This window comes from Bubalus bubalis, chromosome 15 (assembly GCF_019923935.1).
Source record: "Bubalus bubalis isolate 160015118507 breed Murrah chromosome 15, NDDB_SH_1, whole genome shotgun sequence".
Classification (NCBI taxonomy): domain Eukaryota; kingdom Metazoa; phylum Chordata; class Mammalia; order Artiodactyla; family Bovidae; genus Bubalus; species Bubalus bubalis.
This window is the reverse complement of record NC_059171.1, coordinates 22,020,318-22,042,233: the sequence shown is the minus strand read 5'-3', so window position 1 is coordinate 22,042,233 and position 21,916 is coordinate 22,020,318. Positions and strand designations below refer to the sequence as shown.

General features: G+C 43.0%; 1 protein-coding gene across 1 annotated transcript in view; it reads left to right on the top strand.

The window, feature by feature from the left end:
• DPYS (dihydropyrimidinase) overlaps positions 1-21,916 on the top strand; it is a 100,831-nt gene that overhangs the window by 23,471 nt on the left and 55,444 nt on the right. The window contains exons 2-4 of the mRNA XM_006053903.4: positions 7,032-7,190; positions 12,722-12,901; positions 14,436-14,625. Of these exons, the coding sequence (XP_006053965.1) occupies positions 7,032-7,190; positions 12,722-12,901; positions 14,436-14,625 (529 nt within the window). The remainder of the gene's footprint in view (positions 1-7,031; positions 7,191-12,721; positions 12,902-14,435; positions 14,626-21,916) is intronic.

Below are 21,916 nucleotides of genomic sequence, written 5' to 3'. Positions count from 1 at the left end.
ATATATGCATATATGAGTTTGTATCATATTATGTAAAACCTATATTTAATATAATACACCAGGCTTCCCTGGTGGCTCAGATGGTAAAGAATCCTCCTGCAATGTGGGAGACCTGGGTTCAGTCCCTGGGTTAGGAAGATCCCCTGCAGAAGGGAACGGCTACCCACTCCAGTATTCTGGCCTGGAGAATTCCATGGACAGAGGAGCCTGGTGGGCTATAGTCCATGGAATCACAAAGAGTCGGACACGACTGAACACTTTGACTCACACTAAAACCATGTAAAATCTATTTTTTCATCTTTCAAAAGTTAGGCTTTTTTGTAGAAAATATAGCAACTATGGAAAATAAAAGTTAACTAGAGGGAAATGAAGACCCGTAAGCATACCATCCAGAAACAGCCACTGAAAACGTTTCGACCTGACTTCGTCCAATTTTATTCTCTTGCTAAAGGCTGGTATGTTCTGGAGCGTGTTGCTGTGGCTTCTCTCTCTCTCTGGTTACTTCCACCAACCTCAGGACCCCTTGCGCATCCTCTCCAAGGTCACTGCCACATCTTTCTCCTTTCTTCCTCATGAGTGTCGTTCAGTCTCAGGGCTGCGTCTTTCTCTGTCCACAAACAGAGTGGACATGTGCCCGAGCACCTCACATGCAGGCTGCTCTCCATGGAACCCATGCTCTCTCCCAGATGGGCTTCCCTCCTCTGTCCCTCATCCACGCCTCAGTCACCCCAGACCCCCATCACGCTTGCAGCCTCCACCGCCCTGCCTTCCTCTGGGAATCATTGCTTCACACGTCTTGGTCATCTTTTCAAGTGTATTTATTTTTATCTGGAGGATAATTGCTTTACAATACTGTGTTGGTTTCTGTCATACATCAACGTGAATCAGTCATCCGTGTACATATGTTCCTTCCCTCCTGAACCTCCCTCCCACCTCCCCCTGCTTTTGAAGTACACTTAGTTGATTTACAGTGTTATGTCAGTTACAGGTGTACAGCATAGTGAGTCAATGCTTCTGCAGATTACACTCCATTATAGGTTATCACAAGGTAATGGCTGTAATTTTCCATACTGTACAGTATATCCTTGTTGCTGCTCTATACATAGTGTTTGTATCTCTCAGCCCTAACTGTCCCTCCCTGGTTCCTGCTCTCCTTAAATAACCACTAGTTTGTGTTCTCTGTGAGTCAGTTTCTGTTTTGAGATACATTCTGCCCTTTACCACCTCTCTGCTGATTCTTCCTCGCAGACCCTTTTCTCAGAACTTCTGCCTGCTCTTGGCTGTTCCCGAGAGCACAGGCTCTGGAACCCAATGCCCTGGGTCCAGTCTAGCCTTTGTTATTCTCTAGCTGTGAGAACTAGGCAGTTATTTCATGGTGCTGGTCTCGGTTTCCTCAACTCTAAAACGGGGTTATTTGATATGATATATGGCATATATGATATGCCCTGCTGCAGAGCTGCTGAGTTGGTTTAAACACTTAGAATATCAGAATAGTTCCTGGAACATAATAAGTAGTCTCTACCAGTTAGATTTTATTACCATTAGTGGCAGCTTCGAGTGTATGTCCTGATACTAATTCAAATCCCAGCCTCCTCTGATTGTTTCCCTTGGGATTTTCCAGCGGTCTTTTCCCTCTACCTTGTCTAGTATGCATACTAAGTCATTTCAGTTGTGTCCAACTCTTTGCGACTCCGTGGACTGTAGCCCACCAGGCTCCTCTGTCCATGGGATTCTCCAGGCAAGACTAGTGGGTTGCCATGCCCTCCTCTAGGGAAATCTTCCCAAGCCAGGGGTTGAACCCGTGTCTCTTATGTCTCTTACATTGGCAGGTGGGTTCTTTACCACTTGACACCACCTGGGAAGCCCATCTTTTCTAGGAGCTTAGCAACGTTAGCTTCCTTTTCACAATCCCTATACTGTGCTGGATCATGGAAAAAGCAAGAGAGTTCCAGCTTTATTGACTATGCCAAAGCCTTTGACTGTGTGGATCACAATAAACTGTGGAAAATTCTGAAAGAGATGGGAATACCAGACCACCTGATCTGTCTTTTGAGAAATTTGTATGCAGGTCAGGAAGCAACAGTTAGAACTGGACATGAAACAACAGACTGGTTCCAAATAGGAAAAGGAGTTCGTCAAGGCTGTATATTGTCACCCTGTTTATTTAACTTATATGCAGAGTACATCATGAGAAATGCTGGGCTGGAAGAAGCACAAGCTGGAATCAAGATTGCTGGGAGAAATATCAATAACCTCAGATATGCAGATGACACCACCCTGATGGCAGAAAGTGAAGAGGAACTAAAAAGCCTCTTGATGAAAGTGAAAGAGGAGAGTGAAAAAGTTGGCTTAAAGCTCAACATTCAGAAAACGAAGATCATGGCATACGGTCCTGTCACTTCATGGGAAATAGACGGGGAAACAGTGGAAACAGTGTCAGACTTTATTTTTCTGGGCTCCAAAATCTCTACAGATGGTGACTGCAGCCATGAAATTAAAAGACGCTTACTCTTTGGAAGGAAAGTTATGACCAACCTAGATAGCATATTCAAAAGCAGAGACATTACTTTGCCAACAAAGGTTCGTCTAGTCAAGGCTATGGTTTTTCCTGTGGTCATGTATGGTTGTGAGAGTTGGACTGTGAAGAAGGCTGAGCGCCGAAGAATTGCTGCTTTTGAACTGTGGTGTTGGAGAAGACTCTTGAGAGTCCCTTGGACTGCAAGGAGATCCAACCAGTCCATTCTGAAGGAGATCAGTCCTGGGTGTTCTTTGCAAGGAAACTGAAACTCCAGTACTTTGGCCACTTCATTTGAAGAGTTGACTCATTGGAAAAGACTCTGATGCTGGGAGGGATTGGGGGCAGGAGGAGAAGGGGACGACAAAGGATGAGATGGCTGGATGGCATCACTGACTCAATGGACGTGAGTCTGGGTGAACTTCGGGAATTGGTGATGGACAGGGAGGCCTGGCGTGCTGCGATTCATGGGGTCACAAGAAGTCAGACACGACTGAGCGACTGATCTGATCCGATACTGTGCTTACTATGAAAGTGTACTTGCTACCTGTTATTACCATCTGATTATTTTTAAATTGTTTGTTCGTATTTCTGTCTCCTCCTCTAGACTGTTTGACTATTCATGTGTCTGATCATTTGTGTATCACATGGGGGAGTGACCAGGTGAGCCACTAGGGGTCTAGTTTCTTCCATTTAATTGCTTAGTCCTTGCTCTGTGTAAGATCAAGGAATGGGCAATGTCTAAACACAAGAAACTGGTGATGTGCGTTGCTTCCTGGAAGTCAGAATTGGAGGGAAGATTTTTCATTGCATTGTGCGTAACCACCCCTTTCACTCCATGAAATACCTTACATAGGGTAGACTTCTGGGGGGTAACAATTTTATTAAAATATAATTCATATATAATGATATTTACTCATTTGGAATGTGCAGTTTAATGTTTTTTAGTACATTCACAGAGCTGTGCAAACATCACCACAATTTTAGAACATTTTTATCTCCCTCAAAAGAAGCCCAGTACCCTTTAGCTCTCCTCCCAACTTTCCCCAACCCCCTTAACCCCAAGAAACCACTGGTCTTCCTACTGTGATTTATCCCTTTTGGACATTTCATGTAAATGGGATCATAGGCTATGTAACCTTTTGTGACTGGCTTCTTTCACTTAGCATCATGTTTTCAAGGTTCATCCGAGCTGTAGCAGAAGTATCAGAATCTCATTCCTTTTTATGGCCAAATAATATTTCACTGTATGAACACACCACCTTTTGTTTATTCATTCAATAGTAGATGGGCATTTGGGTGGTTTCCACTTTTTGATTATTATGAATAATGCTGCTCTGATTATCTGCGTACAAGTTTTTGTGTGGACGTGTTTTCATTTCTCTAGGGTATATACCTAGAAGTGAAATTGCTAAATCGTATGATAACTCTATGAGAAACTGCCAAACTATTGTCCAGAGTGGCTGCATCATTTTATTTATATTCCCACCATCACTGTATTTAGTTTCCCACATCCTGCATGTGATGAGACTTTAAATATGGAAAGAATTGTTCTTTAAGCTTGATTTTCTAGTTCAATAGACACGAAAAAGGTATTTTCTTTCAACACTTTAATTAACAGCACTTTCTATTAGAAAAATGCCCTTCATCCTCCAGGGATATCAGTGAGAAGACATTTTAGAAGGAAGAAGGTGAGAAGATTAATCTGCATTCAAATAAAAATACAGAGCCTAAGGAATTTTTTCTGGTACTCTCATTATACCCATAGGGGTTTCTTAAGAAATGCAAATATGTATTGTTTCACCATGCATAAAGCAATCGTTATCTAAAGATAGAGATAAAAGTACAGAATCCTGTATAAATAGTGAGATTTTTGAGAGCAGAAAGAGTTGGAGTGGGACCAAATGACTTAAGGAAAAAATAAAAATCCACTGAAGTAAGCACGAAAAAAGAGATGGAACCTGGAACCTGGGAGCACTCCTGGGAGCACTCTGTGTCTGGGGAGGAAGGCTGTGGGGTGGGGGGTAGGGGAAGGTGACATGTGGGCATACCTGGGAGAGAAGCTGGTGGCACTCCCTTCTGTGTTGTAACATGACAACACGTAACTTTGTTTCCTGGTGATGAGATCAACTGACATATGAAAAGTGGGAAAATGCCTAATTCACAAAGGCTCATTGTGAGTTGAAGCTTATGAAGCACTTACCATGAACCAAACACCATACTAAGCACTTTATATACATCACCTCAATTTAATCTTCCCAGTGACTCTATGGTTTAGGTACAATCCTCACTTCACAGGTTAGGAATCAGAGGCACCCGGAGGTTAAGAAGCTGCTGTCTACTTTCCCCTGTTCATTGCAGGATTATTCACAAGTCAAGATATAAATAAATTTACGTGTCCATCTATGAATGAGTGGATAAAGGAAACCTGTGTATATACAATGGAATATCATTTAGAAAGAGGGAAATCCTGCCATTTGTGACAACAGAGACGGACCTTGAGGACATTGTGCTGAGTGAAATAATATGAACTCGCTTATATGTGGAATCTAAAAAAACCAAACTCAGAGAACCCAAGAGTAGAACAGTGGCTGCCAGGGGCTGAGAAGAGGGTGCGGCGGGGAAATAGGAGCTGTTGATCAAAAGACACAGACTTCAGTTACAAGATGTCTAAGTTCTGAGGACCTGATATACAGAGCAATACTGTACAAGGAAGGAGGTACAAATGAACTAACAAAGGAAAGAGAACTTCCCTACTGGTCCAGTGGTAAAGACTCCACCTGCCGATACAGGGAATACAGGTTTGATCCTTGGTCTGGGAAGAGGCCACATGCTGAGAGGCCACTAAGCCCACGAGCCACCAACTACTGAAGCCCACGCACACCTAGAGCCTGGGCTTTGCAGGGAGAGAAGCCATCTCAATGAGAGGCCTGTGCATCACAGCTAGGGAGCAGCCGCCGCTCTCCAAAACTAGAGAAAGCCCGCCTGCAGCAATGAAGCCCCAGACAGCCAAAAATAAATAATAAATAAATTTAATTTTAAAAAGGAAGGAAGGAAGGAGTGAGGGAGTGAAGGAATTACTCGGAGTGTAATGTTGAAGGTGAGCTGTACCCTGGAACCAGTAAACCTGTGTGGTCAGTGCCCTTAACCCACGCACTAGCATATCTCTGCCTGTGTGTTTTTCTTCACCTGCATCATTTGAACTGTGGTTGTTGTTCACTTGCCCAGTCGTGTCTGATTCTTTGCAACCCCATGGACTGCAGCATGCCAGGTCTCCCTGTCCCTCACCATTTCCCGGAGTTTGCCCAAGTTCATGTTCATTGCATCGGTGATGCTGTCCAGCCGTCTCATCCTCTGATGCCTTCTTCTTCTGCCCTTGATCTTTCCCAGCATCAGGGACTTTTCCAATGAGTCATCTGTTCGAATCAGATGACCAAAATTCTGGAGCTTCAGCATCAGTCCTTCCAGTGAATATTCAGGGTTGATCTCCCTTAAGATTGACTGGTTTGATCTCCTTGCTGTCCAAGGGACTTTCAGGAGTCTTTTCCAGCACCACAGTTCGAAGGCATCATTTCTTTGGCATTCTGCCTTCCTTACGGTCCAGCTCTTACAACTGTATGTGAGTATTCAACCATTGTTTAAATGCAACAGTTAAAAACATACTTAACCATCTTGTAATAAAATCAGTGTCAATAATTAGTCAAAGACATTTGATTTAATAACTTAATAGTTTTTAATCCAGTCATATTGTAACGTAGTATATGCCAAAGAGACTAGAAGTCTCAAGGCAGATCATTCAGGGCCTTGCAGACCACATGAAGGTTAAAGGCTATCCCAGGGGCAGTGAGAAGCATTCAGTTTTAAGTCTTGGAGTCAAGAGGTCACACTTGTGCTTTGAAATTTCCTTCTAATTGCAATAAAGGGGGTTGTATTGGAGGAAGTAATAGCAAAACTGGGGGTGTAAGGAGCAAGCCGAGGGGAGACACTAAGGCCAGAGCACTGGAGATGGATTAGAGGGGACAGCTGAGGATTAAGGAATGATTCAGGAGTTGCCCGAACAAAGACCAGCTGGGAATCACGTGAGTCTTCTGAGAGTCTGTATGGAACCCAGTGTTGTTAGAGATACAGTTCCCGAGGCTGATTCTAATGAAGTGGATTTTACAGTGATGAATATAGTTCTCTTGAGAAGAAAAATGTTTAAATCATCTCCATTTTTCCATTTTGGCTTTTCTTTACAGCCTCCACTCTGTTTTCTTTGGATCAAAGCCATTTTCATTTCACCAGACGTGTCATTCTTTTTGCAGAAGCCATTCCAGCTCTTTTAATGCTTCAGACTTTACTTTATGGAACATCTATTCATGTCTCTCTAGATCTTTTACACAGGCAGCATCTTTGTGCAAATACCTGGACCCGTCAAATTTGCCCAAGTGCTTATAAATGCATGCTGTTCAAGGAGATAAATGACTCAACTAGAAAACTGATGGCTAACCTGTTGAAACTCTCTTTGTGATTTCAGGCTGCCCTGGCAGGAGGCACCACCATGATCATGGATTTTGCTATTCCACACAAAGGCCACTCCCTCATTGAGGCCTTTGACACCTGGCGAAGCTGGGCTGACCCCAAAGTCTGCTGCGACTACAGCCTACATGTGGCGGTGACGTGGTGGAGTGACCAGGTGAACCATGCAGGGGTCCAATTTCTTCTAGTTAGTCCTTTAATCATTGCTCCGTGCAAAGATCAAGGAACGGGCAACGTCAAAACATAAGAAACCAGTGATGTTGGTTGCTTCCGGGAACTCACAATTGGAGGGAAGACTTTTCATTGCACACTCTTTTGTACCATTTGAGTTTTGAATCCTGTGAAGTATTATCAATTGAGAAAACTAAAAAAAAAAAAAAAAAGCATATGAAGATAATAGGATAAATCCCTTATACTGATTCACAATAGTCTTTCCTAATATTTAAGTCATGAATTGTAAATACTTTAAATGCAATTTTTTAAAGTACTTGACTTTTCAACTTCAACATCTCCGGGCACTTTTAAGCAGTCTTTTCCCACAGATTAGACTTCAGTTAGATAAATGTTTTTAATATCTGGAAAGAAACCAAGGAAGGGACAGACCAGGAATGTGTTCCAGGCCTTCTCCCAGCTGTGCACTAAGCTGGTACTCTGTTAATATCAAGTCCTGGTCAGATAATTTCAAAATTGAACTTCCACAGTCTTCTGTATCTGCTCATTATTTAGACCATGGCAGAAATGATAACATGACTCAGATAGAAAAGAAAGTTTTGTGAGATGTTAAAATATGCTTATTTTCCCCATGAAAACATGTATGTGTACTTTGGAAGAAACCTTTATTTGTGATTTAAATCAATAGCATGTTTTCCACATTGGACTTAATTCAGAAATCTTTTTGCTAGAAAGGGCTCATGGGGTGACTTTATTTGAAGTCACCATGTAACTTATGTCCCTACTTCCTCCCAAAATTTGGGTTGTAGACACTAAGTTAATATAAAACAAGTAACCAGATAGTTCAGCAAACATAGTAGCAAGGTTTAGAGTCCAGAGAAAAAGTTAATTTTTTTCCAGAAACGGCATTCTGAGTGAGGCCTCTGACCTCCGTTGTGTGTTTAAGATCTTCCTGCCTTCCTTCTTCTCTCCGGCCCCTCCTTCCTTCCCTTCTCCCTTCCTCCTTTCCTCTCACTCTTGTTTTATAAGATAGCGCAAAGGTGAAGATGCTTGCTCGTACCAGTGTTTCTCACATTTTAATATGTAAATGATTCACCTGGTGAATCCTGTTAAAGTGCAGATTATGTTCAGTGAGTGTATTAGTTTGCTAGGACTGCTTTAACCAAGAATTACAAGCTGGGTGGCTGCAACAACTGTCTCACAGTTCAGGAGCCTCACAGCCTGAGATCAAGGTGTTGGTGCGGCTGGTCCCTTCTGAGAGCGCTCAGGAATAATGTCTTTCAAGCCTCTCACCAACTTCTGGTGGTTTGCTGGCAATCTCTGGTTATCCTTTGATTTGTAGGAACATCACCTGAATCTCTGCCTTTGTCTTCCCATGATGTTCTGTGTGTGTGTGTGTGTGGCTAAATTACCCCTTTTTATAAAAACACCAATCATACTGAATTATGGTCCACCCTAGTGACCTCATCTTAATTGATTACTTTGGTAAATGCCCTATTTCCAAATGTTGACCTGAAACAAGGAGACTGCCTGATATTTCTCCAGCAAAGATGGGCATATTTGAGATCAGCAGAAGAATTGCAGTTCAGGGTCTACCAACACGTTGAGCCACGTGCAAGTCCCCACAGGGCAAGGGAAGGCGCAGGCTTTCCTAGAGGGGAGGGGGAAGCTGGGAGGGCTCCAGTAAACAGAGTCCATGACTTTCATTGTTCTGGTCCTTGCCAAGAAAGAGGACCCTTCTGCGCTGACATGCAGGTATGAGAGCTCCCCCTTCTGGTCTCTTGACTCTACTTAATTGAATGAGTGAAAATCACTCAGCTGTGTCCGACTTTTTGCAACCCCATGGACTGCCAGAGTCCTTTGTCCAGGGAATTCTCCAGGCCAGAATACTGGAGTGGGTAGCCGTTCCCTTCTCCAGGGGATCTTCCTAACCCAGTCGAACCCAGGTCTTCCGCACTGCAGGCGGATTCTTCACCATCTGAGCCACTTTCTATTTATTAATTTTTTTATTCAAGTCCGAGGTGGTGCTGGGCTTCCCAGGTAGTACTAGTGGTAAAGAACTTGCCTGCCAAGGTAGATGACATAAGAGATCCCTGAGTCGGGAAGACTCCCAGGAGAGGGGCATGGCAAGACACTCTAGTATCCTTGTCTGGAGAATCCCATGGACAGAGAAGTCCATAGGGTCCCAAAGAATTGGATGTGACTGAAGTGACTTAGCATGCATGCACAAGGTCACATTTGGTACCAGGGGCTAGGATTTCAACCTATAAATTTAGGGGGACACAGTCAGCCCATAGCAGTAGGTCTGGGGCAGAGCCTGAGATTCTGCATTTCTAGTAAGCTCCCAGGTGATGTTGCTGTTGCTGTTCAGGTACCACACTTTTGGAATAGCAAGGCTTAAACTGCTATGCCTGACCGTCGTATAGTGGGACTTACCCACAGATATGGATATGGGTGACAGGGATGTTTAACAAGGTCATCTGCAGAAAGGCTCTTCTACTCTGGGAGTCATGGGTATTTCACTTGAGCTATGTGGGTTGTAATTGGGAAGCCCGTAGTTTGAATTTTCTAACAGTCTAAAGCGGTTTTTCCCCCACTATAAAAATAATAGACTCATGGTAGAAAATTAGAACTTATAAAAAAGTTTTTTAAAATGAGGCATATTATACCAAGTTCTACCCTTGCTGTTGTCACTTAATGCATCTTGAAACTCATTCCATCATTTCAGTGATGTTCACTCTCAACATTTTGGTGTTTTCTGCTCCTTTTCATTCATTATTCATCCAACAGAAAGTTTTTGAGTGGCCACTATGGGCCAGGCACTGTTCTAGGATATAGCAACAGATAAACTATACAAGCTTAGCTTACATGCATGCTCAGTCATGTCCGACTCATAGCAACCCCATGGACTGTAGCTTGCCAGGCTCCTCTGTCCACGGGATTTTCCAGGCAAGAGTACTGGAGTGGGTTGCCATTGCCTTCTCCAGGGGATCTTCCCCACCCTGGGATTGAACCCACGTCTCATGTGTCTCCTGCTGGGGTAAAGACAGATTCTCTACCCCAGAGCCACCTGGGAAGCCCAAACTGTACAAAGCTGCTCCTCATATGGGGTGGAATTCTAGAGGAGGAGGCAGGTCGTCAACAGGTAAATATATTATATGCCAGCTGATAAAGTGCCATGGAGAAAAGTGAGAAAAATTAGTAAAAGAGTAAACAGTGATGGAAGTGAGTAGCTTAACATGTGATATTGTCATTTTTAAAACTTTGCTGATATAGAAGGAAAAGATTGCTTTGTTTTATTTTGCACATTTTAATGAGTAGGAAGGTTAACATTTTTTCCATGTTTATTAGTCATTTGAATTTACTGTTTGAACTGTAAATAACATTTTTCATCTAGAATGTTAGGATTTTTCAAGTAGAAGCAGCAATAACTCTAACATTTTTTTTAACTAAGCAATAATTCTATCCTTGTTACATATTTTTTATGTTTTATTATATATTTTTGTTTTATGTTATATTTATATGTGTATATTTTTTATGTGTATGTGTGTATTTTTCAACTTGTAGAAATTGAAGCAGTTTTATTTGGTCAAATCTTCTGACTTTTCCTTTGAAGTTATTCGTCATTGTTGAGACTAGAAATGGACCTGCAAAGGCAATTACTAAACTAGTTTTGATCCTATCTTGTCTCTTATCATTGGTATGATATTATGGCTTATAAGAAGAAATTCACATCTGGTCTTTGTCCCCATTTCTGGCACAGAGCTCCTAAAACGCTTGGAATTTCCTACATGATGAGGGCAATGAAAAGGTCTATTATGTTAAGTGAAGTGAAAGTCGCTCAGTCGTGTCTGACTCTTTTTGACCCCATGGACTATACAGTCCATGGAATTCTCCAGGCCAGAATACTGGAGTGGGTAGCCTTTCCCTTCTCCAGGGAATCTTCCCAACTCAGGGATCGAACCCAGGTCTTCCGCATTGCAGGCGTATTCTTTACCATCTGAGCTACAAGGAATTAAAGAGGTGATTTTTAGACACCACCTAAGGACAGAGGCGGAGAAGGCAATGGCACCCCACTCCAGTACTCTTGCCTGGAAAATCCCATGGACGGAGGAGCCTGGTGGGCTGCAGTCCATGAGGTCGCTAAGAGTCGGACATGACTAAGTGACTTCCCTTTCACTTTTCACTTTCATGCATTGGAGAAGGAAATGGCAACCCACTCCAGTGTTCTTGCCTGGAGAATCCCAGGGACGGGGGAGCCTGGTAGGAGGCCGTCGATGGGGTCGCACGGAGTCGAACACAACTGAAGCGACTTAGCAGCAGCAGCAGCAAGGACAGGGGCTGATTGACCCAGGAGCTAACTGTGTGATTAGATGGTTGAAAATTTCAGTCCCCCCCAACTGACCTGTGAGGCGGGGAGAGGGGCTGGAGGTTGGGTTAGTTGCCTGTGGCTAATGCTTTCATCAGTCATGCCCATGTAATGAAGCCTCCACGAAACCTAAAAGGATAGGATTTGGAGAGCTTCAAGGATGTGACCGAGTGGAGGTTTGGGAAGAGCGGTGCTCTCAGAGGACACACAAGCCCCATGCCCTTCCCCCATTCCTTCACCTTTGAAGGACCTCTTCCATCTGATCTTCGTTTGTATCCTTTATCATGTCCTTTTATAGTAAACTGGTGATCCAGTAAGTACAATGTTTCTCTGAGCTCTGTGAACCACTCCAGCAGATTGATTGAACCTGAGGAGGATGCTTTGGGAACCCCCGATTTATAGCTGGTTGGTCAGAAGTGCAGGTGACAACCTGGATACCCCATAAGACTGAACTCTTAACCTGTGGACCATGAGGCAGTCTCCAGGTAGTGTTAAAATTGAGTTGAGTTGTAAGATACCTTCTAGCTGATGTCTGGAGAACTGCTTGGTGGTATGAAGGAACCCCCAATCTCCCCACTCACACACTGGAATTGGTGATCAGGACGTTTGAGTTGGCAACCCAGAAGGCTCCTGGGGCTTCCCACTGGTTCAGAATCTTTCACCTCCAGGAGCTGCCAGTGGGTCAGTGCACATCTTCCACCGCCTCTGTCTTCTAACTCATCCTGTGGGGTTCAGATGTGACCCCAAACCTTACTTCACATTAGCTCTGTTTCCTTCCAGAGACATGACTGCTTCTGTTGCTGCCAAATGGTTGTCTTTTCATGTTCTAGAATAATTTCTTCCCATCTCAGTACCTGTTTCTCTAGATAACGAGAATTTCATATCTACGTGTAAAAGTGAGGTATTTGGGGGGGGAGTACTATTAACTCTTTCATGATTTAAAAGCATCATAGCCACAGCAGTTCATCAGATGATGAAGTCTGAGACAAAGTCTGACTTAGGGGAACGATCGAGGCCTTAATTACATTTTTCTGGAGTTCAACTGAGGTCCTCATTTTGCTTTATTTTCTTCTGAATGCAGCATTTTGGAGAATGCTGGTATCATCTTTAAAGGGTGACACTTTGCTATGATTGTGGTCCCCTTTTAGGTTAAAGAAGAAATGAAAATCCTCACCCAGGATAAGGGTGTGAACTCCTTCAAGATGTTTATGGCTTATAAAGATGTGTACATGGTGAGGGATGTGGAGCTGTACGAGGCCTTCTCTCGGTGCAAGGAGATCGGAGCCATCGCTCAAGTTCATGCCGAAAACGGAGACCTAATTGCAGAGGTAGGTAATTACCGTTCAGAGCTTCCACAGAAGGGAAACTGCCCATGAGTTAAGGGGAAGATGACTGGCCGCAAGTAGGTAAATTCATTCAAAGGACTGGAAGAAAGGAAATCCAGGAACTAATTTTCTGTGACTTGGAAACACTTGACTCCATTTACTTGCTGTCCTTGCTGAGTTTTTTGCAGGTGGTATATGCGCTGGAAGGAGGAGTTCCCTTTTTCAGAGCAGCCATTAGATCTCAAACAAGGTTCATTCTAAAAGCACAGATATTTTTCTTTGTGTCCCCAGCACTTTTTTTTTTTATTTAAATTATGCTCAAGCTGCTGGTTCAGAATGCCAAAGTGTGGGCATCAGTGTAATCTGATGACTTAGGCAGAGCATTAGGTAGCTGTTTTAAGCCCCACTCTTTTCAGAAATTGGGTATTAAAATGTGCTCTGGAGGAATCTAGATGGTATTTATTTCTCATATTAGCTCCATCATTAATGCCTGAAGGGTACACCATCTGTAAGATTTAAAGAGCTGTCTCTTATCCTTTCTATTGGTTGATCTTTCTCTCTCCCTGGGCTCAGTTCCCATTAAAGTCTGTGAGAGGGCGGTCACATGGCCAGAAGGTGGGGGGAATGATACGAGGAAAGCATGAGCTGTAAGCTCAAACAGACCGGGGTGTAAACTGGACTCTTCCACGTCCTAGCTGTATGACACCGGGCACATAGTTTGGACACTCTGTCTTGACTTCCTGCCTTTCTTGTAAGGAGAAAATAACACTTTTGGAGAGGAGAAATACTGATCTAATATCATTCTGTGGGTTAGAGGAGAAGGCAGTGAAGAGTATGAATTGGTAAAGAACAGAACTAACTACATAATAGCATGAGTCATTTCATCAAGAATCTAATATGGGGAACTGGAATACTTTGTTTTGTTTGTTCTGAACCAATGTCTTAAATACGGACACTACTTCTTTTCAAAGGGGCTTCGCTGGTAGCTCAGCTGGTAAAGAATCCACCTGGAATGCAGGAGACCCCTGTTCGATTCCTGGGTCTTTTCCAAGACTGTGATTAGAACAGACCTCATATCTTCTTCACCTTTCCAATCAAAATAATTTAATTGTGAAATATGTATATGAAAAGTTAACAACATGCTATCAGAGTACTGGGGTTCCCAGATGGCTCAGTAAAGAGCCCACTTGCCAAGCAGGAAACGTGTGTTCTATCCCTTGGTCGGGAAGATCCCCTGGAGAAGGAAATGGCAACCCACTTTAGCATTCTTGCCTGGGAAATCTCATGAACAGAGGAGCCTGGCGGGCTACAGTCCATGGGGTCACAAAGAGTCAGACACAACTTAGCGACTAAACAGTAACAAATCAGAGTCGTAGATTATTTTTTACCAAAAACACACACTGTATACACACACGTTCACACACACTTATGCCAAACAGATCTAAAATAAAAAGCTGGCAGTGTATTTATTTCACATAACGATGGAATTTGTCATTAGCAAAGCTTTCTCCCATGTATGTTCCTGCTGCCTTTTCAGGGAGCAAAGAAGATGTTGGCATTGGGGATAACAGGTCCCGAGGGCCATGAGCTGAGCCGTCCAGAAGCGGTGGAGGCAGAAGCCACGCTGAGGGCCATCACCATAGCCAGCGCCGTGAACTGCCCTCTCTACGTCGTGCACGTGATGAGCAAGTCTGCGGCAAAGGTGGTGGCGGATGCCCGGAGAGATGGTAATTCCTGAACTGTACCCTCCTTACGACTCAATACTATTAGCTGAAGAGTAAGGTGAAACAATGGCAACCCCTATGAGAAAGCTGTCCTTGCATTTCCATAATTTTTCTTCCTGCCTTTTTATTAGCATCCTTTCTGTTTTCTCCCAGTCTTGCACAGGTCTGTCTGTTTTTGCCCTCCTTCAGTCACAAGCTCCAACCTTCACACCACTAACCACCAGTTCTCTAGGGCTTTCCAGGTGGCGCTAGTGCTAAAGAACCCACCTGCCAATGCAGGAGACATAAGAGATGTGGGTGCCATCACTGGGCTGGGAAGATCCCCTGGAGGAGGACATGGCCACCCGATCCAGTATTCTTGCCTGGAGAATCCCATGGACAGAGGAGCCTGGTGGGCTACAGCTTATAGGGTTGCAGAGAGTCAGAGCAGTTCTCTAGTGAACTTCAAAGAAGCTTTCCTGTCTCTTAGGCACCTCCATTAACACTTCCAATACCTGAATCAGGGTCATGCAAGGCACATAGTAGGTGCTCAACACATTTCTTTTGAACCAAATTAATCTGTCTCATAGCAACTTGGGCATTGGCACAATGGAAATAATCATCCAGATAGTGTTTTTATGATAATTATTTTAAGATTTTTAATACAAAGGTATTTTTACTCCCAATTGTTTAATTGCCTCACTTCTATAATTTAATATGTGGTGGTGGTGGTTTAGTTGTAATCGTGTCCAACTCTTGTGGTCCCGTGGACTGTAGCCGTTCAGGCTCCTCTGTCCATGGGATTCTCCAGGCAAGAATACTGGAGTGGGTAGCCATTTCCTTCTCTAGAGGATCTTCCCGACCCAGGAATCAAACCCAGGTCTTATGTAATCATTAATCTGCTTTTGGTAAGACTTAAGGAAGGAAATAATTTCATTCATTGGCCAGTACCGGGAAAGGAAGGATGAAAAACAAATAAGATATATTTTATTCAACACTTTAGACACTCCTGGGAGATGGTTGTGGTTTCTCTCACTTTTAGGAAACCAGATAACCAGAAAGAATTGTATAACTCATCCTGGCTGCATGTTTATAATATAGATTTTTAAAACCATGAAAATAGACTTGGCATATCCATAATTGACACTAGGATAAATTTTGCCAACATTACTTCTTGCTGCTTGAATTTCACTAAGAATTTTGGGCAAGCTAAATGCACTTTTAAATGCAATATATCAAATTAAGAGTAACCTCAGTTTCACACAGGAGCTGATAAGATCTGACTACCAGCTCTGTCTTCTCTGCACTGGGAGCAGCTCTCCTGAAACAGCCCTTCATTCCCTGAAAATGTACACTTGTGCCAAGTTTGTCTCCACTCTCTCCCTGATCAGCTTCCCAGGTAGCACCAGTGGTAAAGAACCCACTTGCTAGTGCAGGAGACACAGGAGACAGGGGTTCAATCCCTGGGTCGGGAAGATTCCCTGGAGGAGGAAATGGCAACCCGCTCCAGGATTCTTACCTGGAGAATCCCGTGGATGTGGAGAGAGGAGCCTTGTGGCTACAGTCCATAAGCTTGCAAAGAGTCGGACACAACTAAAGCGACTTGTCACGCAGGCATGCCCTCCTTGATCAGGAGAACCTCTTCACTATTGAGCCGGTCACTGTCTGCAGGGGTGCTAAAAAGACTGGCGACACTGACAGCTGAAGGCCACAGTAGCTCGGCAGCCCCATGTTCCCGGACCACTTCACTTATTCCTAGCCACAGTTCCAGACCAGTGCCATTTCAAGGGACATTGACACAGTGGTCAAGTTCATTGCAGCTGGGGCTGCCACAGTAGGGGTGGCTGGCTCCAGGACTGGAATTAGGACTGTGTTTGGGAGTCTCAGGCTTCCCTGGGGGGCTCAGATGGTAAAGAATCTGCTTGTAATGCAGGAGACCCTGGTTCGATCCCTAGGTCAGGAAGATCCCCTGGAGAAGGGAATAGGAACCCACTCCAGTATTCTTGCCTGGAGAATTCTATGGATAGAGGAGCCCAGTGGGCTGCAGTCCATAGGGTTGCAAAGAGTCGGACACAACTGAGCAACTAACACTTTCTACTTTCCTTTGGGGGCCTCATCATTGGTTATGGGAGGAACACTTCTCTAGAGCAGCAGCTCTTCTACGCCATTCTGGGCTTTGCCCTGAGGCCATGGGGCTCTTTTTGCCTGATGGGGGCCTCTGTCATCCTCTTCGCCATGTGAAGGAGCCATTTCCACCTCCCATAGTTCTTTCTCCCGTGTCTCCTTTTCCTGTACTTCTCCAGGCAGCCTGGGGAAGATGGTTGGCTCAGGGCTTGAAAGAAGGAAGACAAAATAAATACTGTATTCATAAGAAAAGAAGATCTTAGTACCAGCCATTTCTGGTTGCTTTTTTCTGCCATATGTAATTTCAGTATTAAAGAACACAGCACTTCAAAAAGAACCTTTACTTCAATGTTATTAATCGTTATAGCTTTAGATTTTGCCACCAGGTGGCGCTGTTGCTAGCGCTATGAAATTGGTTTTCTCTATTTTCTGGTAAGTGATGTACCAGGTCCTATAGCTTGTCAGTGAGGTCTGTAATGTAAGAATATGATTTAAGAAACAGCAAAATCAGCAGAAATGGTCAATCTTCACCCACAAGCAATCTATGATTTTGACTGTTCTGTCAGGAAACGGTTTCTGGATCCTGAGTATTTTGATTTGGGATAGAATTCCATGAGCCGCAGAATAAGTCTAGGAAAGATTTTAGAATGTAAATCATAGGTAGAAAATTATTAAAATTAATTATGAATATCTTAATATTACTTTAAATATAATTTTATATTTTGAATGTGTAAAACATTTACCTGGTCCAAAAGTCAAAGTGATACATTAAAAGATGTAGTCTCAGAGATGCCTTGCTTCCTTCCTAGCTGCTTCATCCCACATCCCATAGTTAATTATTTCATTAATTTATTTCTGGGCTACCCTTGCAGTGGTTTTTTTTTTTTTTTCTAAAGAACATATGTTTCTTATTTTTCTTTCTCTCCTACTTGAAAGGTAAAATAACACAGTGTTCCCTAACATCCCATAGTTATTTCATTAATCTATTTCTGGGCTACCCTTGCAGTGTTTTTTTTTTTTTTTTTTTAAGAACATATGTGTCTTATTTTTCTTTCTCTCCTACTTGAAAGGTAAAATACACAGTGTTCTCTATCTTATTTTTTCCTGTTTGAAAATATGTCCTAAAGGTCAGCTCATGTTAGATATGGAGAGCTTCTTCATTCTTTTTTACAGGTGCAAAGCATGCCACTATATTTTTCAACTAGTCTCTAATGATGGATATTTGAGTTGTTTCCGATTTTCAGCTGTTACAGATAAATCCACAGTGATGGCCTTATGCATATGTTATTTCTATATGTGGAAGGAATAGTAGTCTTCTGTTACTGCTGTAACACATAATAGCAAGTGTAATAGCTTACAATGGTATAAATTTATTGTCATATAGTTCTGGAGGGTGGAAGTCTGAAATAGGTAACACTGGGCTGAAACCAAGGTGTCAGAGGGCTGTGTTCCTTCTGGAGGCTCCAGGGGGATGCCCTTCCTTCTCTAGCTTCTAGAGACCCCCTACATTTCTTGGTTCCTATCTCCCTTCCTCTTCTTCACAGCCAGCTGTGGTGGGTGGAGAACATTCCTTTGTTCTGATCTCTCTTTAAGGATCCTTGGATTATATTGAATCCACCTGTTTAATCCAGGATACTCTCCCTATCTGAAGATCTTTAAGATCTTTGAAGTCTCTCTGCCATGTACGTAACATACTCACAGGCGGTAGAGATTAGGTCACGGACATCTTTGGGGCATCATTATTCTATCTTCCACCACAGGGTAGCCTCACTAGAAACGAGACTGCTAGTTCAAATGCTTTTTGGACATTGCTAAATCCCTTTGCAAGGTGGTTATAAGTATGAAATACTTAAAATCTCAACCCAAATGCTCTAGTTGAGTCAGACGTACTGTAATAACACTTGTGAAGGTATTCCAACGTGCAATTGTTAGGGGCAGCAGAGGTCCAGAATAAACTAGCATGAGAGATTATTCCATCGCTGGCATGTAACCTCTCACAGGTGACCAAGCAGTGTCACGCCATTCACATGGTGACCGCGTCAGCCAATCCGAGGGCAGGTCCATGGGGAGTACAGAGTGACAAGAGCTGGTGGGCACAGTGGCCTTTTTCAGTAGATTCATTTACTCCGTCCTCATTATCTCACATAATTTCTGAATGTAAAAGGGCAATACACATCTATTCATCATTGTCTTGCTTAAAAAAGGAATGATTCAGCCTTACAGATTTGTAATATGAAGATTTCCTATCAGTAAATCCTTTTGCCAGCCCATTCTGTCATCCAGGGCCTTGCCACTCAGGGTGTGGTCCCTGGAACACAGCATTGACATCCCCTGAGAGCTCGTTAGAGATGCAGATCCTTGGACCTCGTGCCAGATGCACTGAGTTGGAATGTGCCCTTATAACTAGAACCCCAGGTGATTCATATGCATATTAAATGTGAGAATCATTGCTCCCGGAGGCACAAAAGAGATCCAGTTATTAATCGTGTCTATTGTAGTTGCCTAGAAATACAACACTCTCATTATGTTGGATTTTATTGTTATGTTGCCAGCTATATACCCAGAAGATAGCAACCTGAGGGTGAACGATTATAACAACCAACTTTGTTTGTTGAGCGCTTAATATGCACTTGGCACATATTTCAATATATCTTGTTTCAAGTTTTAGTATATGTTATCTCATTAATACACTCTAACATACGTTATCTTTTCAAATTGTCATAACAATGCTTCAGGCAAAATTTTTTCACTGTTTTGTGATTGATGAAATTGAGGATTGGGAAAGTTTGGTAAATTAAGCCCAAGTTCACTTTACTAGTAAGTGCTAAAGCTGGGATTCAAGTCTGTTCAACCCTAAGTCCACATTTTTAATTACTCTTTACTCTGTTCAAGAAGAAATTGGGTTACAGTGTTGGGAAATGCAGATGTCAAGTTTATATTTGATTGGTTTTGCTTATTGGCCTTACATTTTTTAGAAACATATTTAAAATGTTACTATCATTCTGTTATTTATCATTGTTAAAAGAAAAAAAAAATGCCAGAAATAGAAATGATGAAGACTGTATTAAGTAAGAAGTAAGCATTCTCTCTCTCAGCTCAGTCTTGAAACTAGAATTTTTTAACCATATCTATTTTTTGTTGTTTTTGGTTTCCTCCAAAATCCTAAGCCCTAAGTTTGTAAGTAGTGACTTAATTTTTGACAGTATAACTTGATTCTAAGTGGTGAAAAAAGAGCAGTCTAACTTACATAAATCTAACCCTCCTGAGTTTTGTTAGTAGTAAATGTCACTTCAAATACTGTTACTTAAATTTATGTGTTTTGGCTAATTTTTTGTGTGGGATCTCCTTATTATCTAGTAGGTTGAAAAGAAACTGAGAGTCCCAGTATTACCCTCTCTGTCTCCTCCTGACTTTTGTCAGTTCCGTTATTATCTTTACGTGGACGGGAGTTCCAGCGTTTGTAGTTGGCTCTATAACTGGGCTTCCCAGGTGGCGCTAGTGGTAAAGGAGCCACCTGCCAGGGCTGGAGACGTGAGAGACGTGGGTTCGATCCCTGGGTCGGAAAGGGCCCCGGAGAAGGGCATGGCAACCCACTCCAGTATTCTTGCCTAGAGAATCCCATGGACAGAGGAGCCTGGCGGGCTACAGGTCATGGAGTCACTAAGAGCTGGACAAGACTGAGCACTTAACACTTTTTCCTGGATTATCTCTGTTTCTTACTGAGTCAATTTTTCAGTGTGTGTGTGTGGTATTTTTTTAAACATCTTGGCCCATCTTTTTATGTTGTTTGTTTTTTCAAGTGTCTGGTGATCCTGGGCTGTCCGTGCTATGACCGGACGCTGCAGGTGGTTGAGCAGGGAGCTGGTGTGGACTTCCTCCACTGTTGGGCAAACTCTGCCCCCAGTTGAGAGCACCGGCAATGAGACTATGGGCTTAGTGAGTGTAAATGGGGCATGGTCACTGGTGAGCTTCGGTTTCAGGTGTTGGGGCTTCACTCTGTAGCATCAGCACCACCTCAGGAAGCTTAGTTCCCTGGGCAGAGGTGGGGTCGGGGGCCAACTGCCCCATCTCATCCCCTTCCCCAAGCTCACTGCCCTCCCCACCCCAGGAAGAATGTTCGTCATGACCCTTCTGCCCCTTTGAGCTCAGGCTGTTGCTGCCACTACTTCCCGTTATAAGCACTGCAATCCGTCTGCTTTCTGTCATCCTACAGTCTGTCATAACCTCTGGTGAGCCATGGTCCCTCTTTTGTTCTCAGCACAGCCCTGTATTTTGTTCATCTGTTGTACATCTTCACCAGCGTTTGATGTGAGCTGGAAAGGAAGAGAGGGGAATACATGTTCAGTGAATCAACTTTCATTCAAAGCCTGCCGTTTCCCTTTGTTCATACCTTGATATTTCCTTTTAGGGTTCAGCACCTGCAATAAAACGTGAAAAGCAGGTTATAGGAAAAAGAATAAAGCTTCCCCATGCACGCCATTGAAAGCTTGAGTTGCCTTTGACAGTTTGCAAGGAATTTCAATTTCGTGTTTATTTCAAATCTCAGTTAATCCAAGTTGAGCAACTAGATCTAGGCTAGTTCCCATCCACTCGTGCAAAAATGAGGCAAGGGGGTCAGAAGGCTGCCCCTAGAGTGTGTTTCTTCCAGAAGTAGAATTCCCCCTCCATTGTTCCATACCTCCAGTAAAAAGTTGGGTGAACCAGCTGAAATCGTACCTCGTCTAGGAGTTCCCATCTGCCTACTCTCAGATCTCTTTCACTCACTGTTCACTCTTTATCTAAATGGTACGTGCGTCTGTGTATGTCATGTGCTTCAGTGACAGAGGTACTTTTTACGTTGGTTTAAGTAGCTTTGGTTATCCATGTTCCTTTTTTTTGCCACATATTGACAAATGGGATTATTAATAGTATTTAAAAATTATTGCTCACCTCTCCTTCCCACCTACCAGTAGAACATGGATGCACATGAATTCAGGATTTTTCTGGTGCTTTGCTTAGAATGCCAGTGATTTCTCTCTGCAACTTACTTGATGCTTTCTTTGGTGTATATCTGTTATAATTTGTTTACCAATTAAAGACTGAAATTTTTAATACTAATTTCTCTATATAACTTGTTTCAATTTGTCTTAATAAAGCATAATTCTGTTTTACATCCATATTCATGTCTTTCAGGTATAAATATGACTCTCAC